At 44.2% G+C, this 11951-nt stretch overlaps 1 protein-coding gene across 6 annotated transcripts in view; it reads right to left on the reverse strand.

The window, feature by feature from the left end:
- Rhbdd1 (rhomboid domain containing 1) overlaps positions 1-11951 on the reverse strand; it is a 146843-nt gene that overhangs the window by 92920 nt on the left and 41972 nt on the right. For all 6 annotated transcript variants that reach the window (XM_042260031.2, XM_042260033.2, XM_006990364.4 and 3 more), the window contains exons 2-3: positions 10672-11181; positions 9276-9408 (exon numbers count right to left, since the gene is read on the reverse strand). In XM_042260031.2, the coding sequence (XP_042115965.1) occupies positions 9276-9408; positions 10672-11104 (566 nt within the window). In that variant the 5' untranslated portion in view covers positions 11105-11181. The remainder of the gene's footprint in view (positions 1-9275; positions 9409-10671; positions 11182-11951) is intronic.

The following is an 11951-nucleotide window of genomic DNA, read 5'->3' on the forward strand; positions in this document are numbered from 1 at the left end:
GCAGGCTGGCTGGCTGCTGAGTTTCTGGTGGATTCTCCTGTGTCCACCTCCCACCTTCCTGTAGGACTGCAGGATTAGAGATGGGCACCACCATATCTGACTTTTTATGTGGGCTCTAGGGACTGAACTCTGGTCATTAGGCTTGAGAAGCAGGTGCCTTTGCCCACAGCTTTTTACTTGGGTGTCAGGGATCCAAATCCACGTCCCCATGCTTGTAGGACAAGCACCTTACAGACTTAGCCATCTCTCCAGAAACAAGTGATTTTAAGAGGAAAGGTTACACTGAATTTCAGCAAACAGTAACTAAAGACAGCTCAGCAGTCAGGTTCAACTGTCTTCTCTGCATGGAACATGCCAAACTTCTACCAGATCCGCAGGAATAGGTAGATTAGAGTCCAGCTGTTCTTGCCTGGGCTGGACTGTCTCTCTTTTCACAGGCTTGGGTTTCCACAGCGAGGGAGATCATTTATATACTGCCTTTCTCTCAGTGAGTTCCAACTGTAGTGGGAGGGAAAGTATCATGCTTCAACATTTGTCTCACTATATAAAATCCATCTCAAGGGAGTCTTGGTTGGGGGTGAAACAATGTTCCCACATTAAGTTCTGTCCAACTGAAAGCCCTCCTGGAAGGCAGGATGAATTAGCCAACTCCTTTATGGGAGCATACAAGACAAAATGAGAGAAATACATAAACAGACATCCAAGGAATACAGAAGAAAAAAAAATCTCACCTACTCCACAAATCTTCTCAGAACAGTTCTGGAACGCTGATTTGAACTAAACTCCAAGAGGCTGGGAAAACCATTTCCATGAAATGAAAGAGGCTGGCCATCCTTCTACATGTATTTGCTGTCTAAACTCATTAGAACAACGCATCAGCAGGGCTGGGAGATGACTCAGCGGTCAAAAGGCTTGCTGTGCAAGCATGAGAATCTGAGTTTAGATGGCCGAGATCCATGTAAAATGCCAGGTGGGCTGCACACGTCTTTAATTGTGGTGGTGGGGAGTTACATCGGGAGGATCCAGCCGAGCCTCGCTAATTAGTGGCTACAGACAGTAAGAGAGGTCTAAAAAAAAAAAAAAAAGAGAGAGAAAGAAAGGAGAAGACACCTGCTATAAACCTCTGGCCTCCACATACACACAGAAAGGAAAAGGGGAAAAGAAAAACACAATAGCCTCAGTCAATGAAAGATAAATATACGATCCCACACTATAGCAGAAAATGATACTTAGTACAGAAACATGCTTATCCTGGATGACAAATGAATGCATGCCCACATACACAGGCCACTCTGTGCTAAACCTAACATAAAGGATGGTACAAATGAGTGACTCCTTGAAAAGACAGTGTAAGCCATCCTTGAAAATCCCCAATCCCAGACAGCAGGCCTTGGTCCTCTTAGGGAGCTACAGGAGCGTTGACCAAAACCTGAGAGAACAAGGTGCATTCTGGAGCTTTCAACCGGCAGGCTGTTCTTGTTTAAAAGCCGTCTCTTCAAAGCTTGATTGGTTCAAATATGGCTGGATTGGCATGTTTACCACATGCTTGTTTGCTTATACAACCCCCTCAGGTATATCTCAACTCAGTGTCCAGTGGTTTTTTGTTCATTTTTCACTCTTATTGGAAATATCTTTCAAGAAGTTTACAAGGAAAGGTGACACTAGCATCTAGGGACTGTGTGCACCTTTACATCTCTTTTTCTTCTCTGCGTTCTATAGCCCTGAGTATTTTTCCAAAAGAGGTATATTAACGACTTTGCTTACAGCTGAACAACTGCTATTAGTATTTCTGCTTTAGGTGAGGTATGAATCACACATTTTACACACAGACACATCTTGAGAGTTGGCGGTCATCAGGAAACTCTGTGGACAAACAGTCCTTGTCTTAATAAAACACAATAGTCTAGAAATCTGTAATCACAGCCTGTTCTTCTCATGGCCACCAATGTCCTGGCAATCGAATGTGCTCTTCCATTATAGGTACAGACAGGCTCTGACACTACTCCTCTATTTTCAGCTCTAGTTGAAGAAATTAGTGGTAGATATAAAACAGAACTCAAAATATCGATCACATTATTATTATAGACTCAACTGAGTACCCATACATAAAACTGAATCCAAAGTCCTTCGAAATAGTGTTTAGCCAGACTACCTACATTCATCACTGACTCCAACTCCTTTTCTCCTTCCTCTCTGAGACCTCTCCCTCTCTTCCTCTGTCCTTCTTTCCCTACCCACACAGTCTTATTATGAAACCCAGGCTGGCCCAAAAGGCAACTCAACATCTTTTGTATCTTCTGCCTCCATTGTGCTGGGAACAGGGCATGAACAGCCATGTCCAGCCACAACTCTTCAAGGGTTCAAATCACAGTGGAATCTGTTGCTCTGAAACCTTGAAGTGTGACTCACAGTTCCACACAAGCTCAATATGGATTGGTTCTCCTTTATTTTCACTCTGATTTTTTCTCAGCCAATGTCTCAAGGCACATCCTCCACACTCTCTCTTCTTCCATTTTCCTCTTGACATCCAACTCACTGCTGATATCACACTTGCAGAAAAACTCTCCCCAACATAGCATGGCACAGAACTACTGTCTTCTTTGACTCAGATCCTGTGGGTTGGGTATCCAGAAGGAATACCAAGGGGTAAGCAGCCTCTACTCCACACTCTCTATAGCCACAGCATGAAAACCTGAGGCCGCATCTAAAGTTAAGGGCTCACAAACCTGGAATTGACACCGTTGGTTACATTTACATTGGTTAACAATGAAGTTACATCTCTTATATGGAATCCAGGGGAAAATATTTTCACTCATAAGGTTAAAAAAAAAAAAAAGAAAGCAGTGACCTCAGCATTATACTTAAGCTGTATTCTATTGAACAATGTGTCAAAACTCCACCAATCCAAAGTTAAGGGAATTCACCTTCACCTCTTAGAGACAGATGGGACAGGAGACACTAAATATAGCTGCTTTCTAAATTGTCACCCAACCTCATTCTTCATCCTAGAGGCAAAGATCTAACAATCCACTATGTAGCTAGGTCCCTGTGTGTCAACTGGCACTTCAGATCTGTCCAAACTCAACTCACCTTCCTCTCCTGGTCCCTCCTTCTTTCCCTAATATGCAAATGCAATTCGCAATTGGGTGAGAAACTTGGAGGAGCTGTGGTCTGTCTGTGCAATGGGACACAGGTACACTAATACAGTCCGTGTTAGTAATTAGAAGGACAAGAAACTGCTGCCTGAACAAGAACCTGTTAGTCATTTAGGGTGACAGTTCTTCATTTTACATTCCATGCCTGTTGCCTCCTACTTCAAGTTCCCTCAGAAAGATTCTCCTGCCCGGGTTCCGCATCCCTGGATTTCATTCCACACAAGCTAGGGAAACTTACAGAGGAACTAGTGTTTGAAAGAACATACTTTGGAGAACAATGCCTGCTTTATCTCCAAGAACGTGCCAGAGTCTTCTACGTTTTTTTTTTTTATTTAAGTATTACTATTTCCTTTGAGAAAGGAAGCATGCCTCATCCTGCCTTATTTCCTAATACTGAATACATACATCTTCCCCTTCATATACCTACATGTCCCCCTCTGTCTTAATTAGGGTTTCTTTTGCTGCAATTAAACCCCATGACCAAAAAGGAAGTGGATGAGAAAAGCATTTATCAGGCTTACATTTCCACATCACAGTCTATCATTGAAGGAAGTCAGGGCAGGAACTCAAACAGGGCTGGAACCTGGAGGCAGGAGCTGATGCAGAGACCTTGGAGGGGTGTTGCTTACTGGCTTGCTCCTCATGGCTTCGTTCAGCCTGCTTCCTTATAGAAACCAGGACCATCAGCCCAGGGACAGCACCATCCATAGTGGGCCACCCTCCTCGCCCTCTTCCAGCAAATCAATCACTAATTAAGAAAATGTCTCACAGCTGGATCTTCTGGAGCATCTTCTCAATTGAGTTTCCCTCCTTTCAAGAAACTCTAGTTTGTGTCAAGGTGCCATAAGACTAGCCAGCACACCTTTCATATACATATACCTTCCTTCCATATGAAGCTTCTCATTCATAAAATCACAGCTAAATTCTACTTCTACCAGACTAAAACGCCTGTCTTCTCTTTCATTTGAGTTAGCAGCTTTTACCAATCAGGAAGACCCTATGGGGAAGGGAAACAGTGTTTTGGTTTAAGTCAACACTGGAAATGTACCCAAAAGCATACACACAAGATGTGTTGGGGGGAGCAGTCCTCCAATCCTCCTTTCCTCAGGATTTAATTCATAACACTGCTAGGGGTTACAGCCTTTGACAACTGAGACATTGAAGTATCAGGCCATGCAGCACCTGCCAGAGCTAGGGGAGGGGTCCTGACCACGTGCTCACACAGTCACACAGTTTGGTTAAAATTTGTTAATATGAGATACCTTAACCACAATCAGTTAACACTGCCTTCTCTTTCCATTTCAATCTCCCCTCTGCCACACTTCCTCCCACACCAGATGGGGACAGAGCAGTCACAGTTTGGGGACTTAAGTGAAGTGGAGCTGAGCTACGAATACACTTCGTTTGGGTTCAGTCAAGTGTATGTATGTGGACTATTGTCATTTCTGTATAGAGCTGAGTCAGTCATTACAGTGCAAACATGGCTTCCAAAAAAACGGTCCTACTACCCACTGTGTATGCTCACTATGGACGGCAGGTAAGAGGCATCGCAGTGTGGCCGTCACCCGGCAGTTACATAACCCAGCTTAGCAAGTACTGGCAGTAGGGTGATTGTCTTGGAGTTAGAACGCAGCGCCTGCAAAACTCGTCCACTTGCCAAGCATGCAAAGTCACAAGCATTCGACTCAACACAGACCGCTGGGCTGTCAGCTCTACACGAACTAGAGTCACCTGGGAAGAGGGACCCTCAACGGAGGAACTGCCTCCACCAGACTGGCCTTTGGGTATGTCTATGGGGCATTTTTTTTAAATTGATGATTGACGTAGGAGGGCTCAGCTCACTGTAGATGGTGCCATCCCTGGGCAAGTGGGTCCTTGGTGTATAAAACAGCAGACTAAGTCACTGGGAACGAGCCGGTGCGCGGTACTCCCTCATAGCCTCTACATCGGTCCTGTCTTGGTGTTGCTGCCTTGAGCTGGCTTCCATCACTGATGGACTGTAAACTAACCAAAACAAACCTTTTCCTCCTTGAGTTGCTTTTGGTCATGGTCCTTATCACACCAGCAGAAACCAAACCAGAACCACTGTCTCGACAGAAATTAAATAGAAGTTCCCCTATGTCAAAATATACTTGACGATGCGGTACGAACTGTTATAAATGTACCAGTTGGGGGTATCAATTTTGGGAATCATACAAATACACTAGGGACTAGGCAGTTGTCACGCCCAGGCAAAACCGTCTTCAAGGCAGATCACAAGCTACAAACGGGAATAAACAGCTCCCGGTAACAGAATTCACAAGGAAAACTGTACACTGAAAGCATTGTTTAAGCGTTTTCAGTGACTTGACAATCAGCACAAAGTATTGGGATCAGTAAAGAGACCAAATGTCACATTACACCACCAGCGGTACGTGACGGCATTCAAGTTAGTCAACGTCTGACGGCGGTCAGTACACACACACACACACACACACACACACACACACACACACACACATGCACACACAACTCCAACAGCACAGGATTTGATGGTTTGTACATGCAAACAGACCGATAGAGGCTTTTCCAGTCCTGACAATAACCCAGTGTTACATGATGGGTTATGAAAGACTGTTCTCTGAACTAGTTAATAAAGACCTAAGTTTGAACCACCCTGACGTCCTCACTCCAGAAATGCAAGCCCCAGATTATTTTCCCAGGAAGAGAGTCACAAATTCTGCAGCACAAACCTGTGTGGGAAATGCTGCACGTGGGCCTGGGAATTACCTTCTGCTACTTTTGTGGATTTCGACTGGCTTTTCAATATAAATTAATTCCTAAATTGTGACTTCTTTCCTCATTTAGGTTTTGTTTTCTTTTGTATCTGATCCCTCCCTCTCTCCCGTCCTTCGAGGAGGATTAACAGAATCGAATAAACTTGATGCCCACAAAATTAAATCTGCTCTTGATGAAACATTCACCTTCCTCTAGCCACAGATGGAGAAAATGAGGCCAAGGGAGGTTGTCGGATTTGCCTGAGGGCACATAGCTAGAATGGAACTGCTGGTCCTGTCATACTTGGCCTCGACAATCAGTGTGGCCACTCAGTGGCTGTCTCACTCTGGGTGCCATTTATTTCTCGTAACTTCAGTTTCGTGTCTGGCTTTCTGCAGAGATCCATAATCTATGCTGGAAGACATGCCTTGTCATCAGATCCCCCTTACTTACATCAGTAAGACGCTGGTGAGGGGCTGAGGTGGGAAAGAGCAAGAACCTCCTCCGGGGGACCTACCCTTCCCACCCATGCTGACATGCCTTGGGAGGAGTGCTCTTCAAACAAACCCAGGCACCTACAAGGGTCCCAGGAAGAGAAAGGAAATGACGTGTGACAAGTGTGAAGCTGAGCGGTCAGGAGCAGTGACTGTGTAAATGAGTGTGAGTACTTCCCTCTTGGGGTCAAGTTCACCCCCTGCACAAGGCCTATTGGTCGCCTTTTCTGGACACTTTCCTTCGTATCACTGAGAGTACGTGGGGGCCATTACCCTCCTTTATGGCTTTACGAAACCCAGAGACGGACCAAATGTCTGCTGTGACAGATTGTTTTCTCCCTCCCATACCCAGGGCAGCCCACATAGATCTAACCAGAAAAGCAGGCTTTGTTCTAAAGACTCACCGTGTTTCCTCAATGAGAATTCTACCTGACAACCACCAGAAGGTTCACAATGGAGGGCATTGAGAGCCCTGGCCTTACTTTTTCCCCTCCCATTTGTGCGCCCCCACCTCAGGCTTTTGTTTTTTTTTTTGTTTTTTTTTTTTTTAAAGCTATTTCTTTTATTCAAGAAGCACTTGCTTTTCGGTTCCCTAGACCAGTGGTCAGCTTAATCTGTATCTGGACACATGCCTAAGTAGATGCTTTGATATTATAAGGTTATCATTGGAGGCAGTCAAATCTTGAAAAATCAAAAGATTTACGCTTTCAATCATTAGTGACGGGAAATTTCACTTAATTCCTGGGCTCAGACTATCATGTCCCTACACACAGAATAAAGGTATTATGCAACCATCCCCTTTCCATGTAAAGTGGAGACCTTAAAAAAAAAGGAAGCATGATGAGTGATTCAGAAATCACTGCATGAGAATATTAAAAAGCAGTGTTTTCAGTGGACTCATTGGAGGATAGAAGTTTAAGCAGCAGAGGGGGTGATTTTCATATGAATGTTGAGTGCTGCCAGGCACAGACAAGAGCCTACTGGGTACACAGAAAACCAAGTCTTCTCAAAGGAGTGGAGGAACTATGAGTGACAGGTAGAGAGGGGGCTGTTCAGATAAGAGACGGACATTACTGGACCCTTTTCAAAGAAAACTCGGAAGGTTTTTGTTGGGCTGTCTTCCTTGAACTGTCACGAACAGCAACAACACAACTGTAAGTGGGTGGTGTTCAGTACCACATCTGTGCCATTTATACGCCAGCTGCCAATGGCTGCCATGATGGAGAATTAGCATTAAAGAAGGATCCAAGTTACTAGGTCACCATACAACATAGCAACATAGGGAGCGTGTTCTGAAACGAGACATAGCACCCAACAAGTCATACAAACCAAAACCAAAATAAAAGCTCCTAGCTGAACACAAATAAATAAATAAATGGATGGATGGATGGATGGATGGATGGATGGATGAATAAAACCTCCTTCTTTCTTTCTTTCTTAATTTAGAAATCTCATTCTGTGTAAACAGTGCCCAGGTCCCTACAGGAAAAATAAACAAGCCACATTTCCAGTTGTCTAATACAGACTGTATGAACTGAAGCTGGTGGAAGAGATGGGACATAAAACACAATTCATCCTCCTTTGTCCAAACAGCAGAGAAGGAACCAAAGTTGGAAAGTTCAGAGTGAAGAGGTAGGAGTCGGGAGGTGAAATCAGAATGAGTCTAGTATCTATTGGGAGCTCTTTATCAACCCCTACATCTCTATGTCTTCATTGGTCCAGGAAAACTTACCTGGATTAGAGGTCAAATGGTAGTTCTTGGAGCCTGGAGGTTCTGCAGAGGGGCCTCTGAGGAAGTCACGATAACAAAGGAGTAAAGACAAAATAAACAGAGTGGGGCTTCCTGTTGGGGGATATTTTGATCACCCTCTGACACTCTCGAGACTGAAAATAAAGTTTACTTTGGTTCAGAGGGCGGAGCTAGCTACTAGCTCATTAAAATTAGCCATAGAGGTTTTGGAGGACTGAGGACATATAGAGACACAAAGGAAGCAGTAGGGTGTGGCTTGGAAAGATTCTCAGCTTTGGGGACTGAGGAAGGAGAGAGAGAGAGGAGGTCACTGGTTGCTTTTCCACCACTTCTCTGATCATTCAGGTTCTTACTCCAATATGTGACTCCCGAGTTTTTATTGATAAAGAATAATTAGATAAATGCTTCAGCCTACAGTTGCCTCTCTACTCCAAATGGATCAGAGTTTGATCATTTTGTTGTTGTCTTGTTTTTGAAACATGTAGCTGAGGTTGGCTTCTAACTTGCAATCCTCCTGCCTCAATCTCCTAAATGCTGAGATTATAGCCTGCACCACTACACCCAGCAGATTTCATCCGTTTACTGTGTAAAAATTTTCTATTTAAAAAGTTCTTCCAAGACAATTTCCAGCTTAACATGGCCCCAAAGCATTAGACCAGAGCACATGGTATTTTTTTTAATCTTTCTGCAGTATCTATATGGTTCTCTAGAATATTGTTATAACAATTCACTACTGACTGGTTAATATTGATCCTTAAGTCTGTAGACTATGATCTCTTATTCCTAGGTACAAGGGAAGAAACTGAAACTCCTAAATTACACAGTACAGTAGCTGACAGGATTCAAGCCTGGAAATGTCTAATATCAAAACTGTGGAACTCAAATCTGTTTTCACTGTTAAAAAATAAACCTCCTTGTCAAAAAGTAACTTGTTTTGTTTTTGTCTTAGTGTTTGAGACGGAGAGTTTCTCTATAACCCAAGTTGACCTCAGATTCCTAAATGCTGGGGTTACAGGCCAACACCACATAAACAATAACTTGTTCCCTCTATTTTTTGGACTCCTTCTCCACAATGATCATCAAGCTCCTCGTGTTTATTCTCTGACGGTAAAGACTTACCCTGGGGAGCAGAAGTGAATGGCCAGCAGCTCTGCCCAACAAGCGAATCTGTTGGGGACAGGAAAGCCCAAAATGTTGACAAAGCCGCCAGGGCAGTAATGGTTGCTAAGAACTTTCAAGGCAAACAGAACTCCTAGAAGAGAACAGAGAACGCACCACTATCAACAATTCAAACATGGAGAGAATCATTGAGCACAAAGAAAATCAAATATGAAAACCATTACTTATGATTACATCCAACTTGCTACTCTGAAACAGTCAGTGAGCATGGCAGTCAGATGCTTCAATGGATCCCGACAGGGAAGTTCAAACAGCTCCCAAGTATAGGACACAGAAGGTGAGAATGGGCCACCAGCAATGGTATCAAATGCCAGGGAACTGTCGCTTTACAGCAGCTCATTTTGTGCTATATGGGTATGAACATGAACAAATACCAGTAACATGCATTCCTGTAGCCTCTATGGAAAAACAATGAAAGCCAAGTATATGTCTTCTAGTGGAGCTGGAGTTATAGATGACTGTGAACCGCCTAACAAGGGTACTGGAAATCAAACTTGGGTCCTCTGGAAGAGCAGGATATGTTCTTAACTGCTGAACCATCTCTCCATCACGATATTTATTTTAATGGCTTCTTGGGAGACACAAGCAACATCATTCCCTCAGTAACCTTGGACCAATTCAGCTCTTCCCCTTCTATGCTTATGAGTCTTATGGAAAAACCATGGGAGATAACAAGTACAACCTGCTAAAATAAAGGTGGCACAGGTTGTCTTCTAGGCTTGTCCTTCAAGAATTCCTCTGACCCTTGGGTGTACTGGGATAAAGGAAGGCTGACGTTCAGAGGTTTCATCTGCAAGTAGGATATCTACAGTCGAGACCTCATCTGCCCTGGGAAGCCTTCTGAGCCTTGAGGACCAGCTCGCAGTGAACCCCAGGCTTCTGTAGCTCCTTGACTGCCTATATGTAAGAATTCCACTTGCTTAGTGCTACCGGTTGCATACAAGTGTATTATGCCTCATTGGACTCAAGACAAGTTGATAACCAGTGTACCCTGAGCTTGCTTCACGGGTGTACTCAGTTTTCGAGAACACTCTGTTGTAAAGACACCCATGAGTCCCTCCATGGCATTACCACGAGGGAGCTGGGTGCACACTCCCAGTACTATAAAACTATCTTCTAGCAGGCCCTCGTTCTAAGTGCCTGAGAATGAAGATGCAGCATAACATGCGACAGCCTACATGATGCCTTCTTCTACGCCAGTGAGTTTGCTCTTCAAGATGCGGGCCCCGGCAGCTGTTAACAACTCAGGACCCTGTCCCCTTATCAACTAGGAAAGGAAACGGGCAACCTCCCTCGTGGCCCTCACAAGTATTTCCCGAGAAAGTGCCCACCTTACCTGAGAAACCGACAGCACAGCTCTTTCTGAAGTCGGGCTGATTCGTGAATTCAGCAAGAGCAAACTGCAGGAGCAAATATACCACCCCGGTGAGGAGGGAGAAGGTGGTGATGACGTAGGCAAACCACCTGCTCCCCAGTCTTCTTTCCAGCTTTATCCCTTTCCAGAGCATGGACGCCATGTTGAAATACAGGTGCCAGTCATCGACATGGTGCAAGGGGGAAAGCAGCAAACGCTGCCAGTCTTTTTGCTGGTAACACTTTTCCACGCTGAGGCAGGAATGGTACAGGGGCTTCAGAGGATTCAGGAAGAGCCAGACATTGAGAGCCAACGTTGCCAGGGTAACAGGTGGGATATTGTTGATCCCAACATGGAACACTTGGGAAAGGAGCATAAGGAGCCCGACGTTGATCCCTCTTGATCTCCGATGCATGACTGGGTATCAGGAGCACAGGTGGGGGAACTGTGACTGGGGATTAGGAACCCAGGAAGGGACACAGAGAACAGCACCTGAAACACACATGCACATGAAGCCCATCAGCGGAGAACCCTGTGTTGCTAGGACACTCGCTGGGAGAGGAGCACACACTGGCACATCCTACTTCTCATCCCAACAGAGATATTTACTTTTACTAACTTCTTTCACGTTCTAAAACAGAAATTTTATCCCAAGTGCCAGTGGACTTAAGGACAGGCATGCTGTCCCTGACCAATATGATCATGAACGTGTAATGTATCTTCCTTATTAAAGTAATTAGTTAATTAAATTAAAAGGTAAGCCTAGCAACCTATGTTTGATCCTTGGGCCCATAAAAGGGTGGAAAGAGAAAAGTACCTCCACAAAGCTGTCATCTGACCTACACAGATGTACTCTGGTATGCACACCCACAATACACACATTATAGACACACACAATAATAGTAACAGTAATAATAATAGAAAAGACAAGGGCTGGGGAGAAGGCTCAGTGTACAAAGCGTGCTGTGTAAACATGAAAACCTGAATCCACTTATCCAGAGTGAGGACCAACATCTGAGGTTGCCCCCTGATCTCCACATGCATGCCATGTGTGCCAGCACTCACCCATGTTAAGTCATACACATGCATCATATACATGCACACATACACATCATATACATATAAGCACACATGATATACACATAAAAAAGATTAAAAAAAATGACCATTTGGATGATGTCAATCAACCTACAAAGACAGTATGCAAACATTAAGTACTTTTAATCAAATCCTTGCCAAGTCTCTTTATCTCTTCTATTATT

Source organism: Peromyscus maniculatus, chromosome 13 (assembly GCF_049852395.1).
Source record: "Peromyscus maniculatus bairdii isolate BWxNUB_F1_BW_parent chromosome 13, HU_Pman_BW_mat_3.1, whole genome shotgun sequence".
In the NCBI taxonomy this organism is placed as follows: Eukaryota; Metazoa; Chordata; class Mammalia; order Rodentia; family Cricetidae; genus Peromyscus; species Peromyscus maniculatus.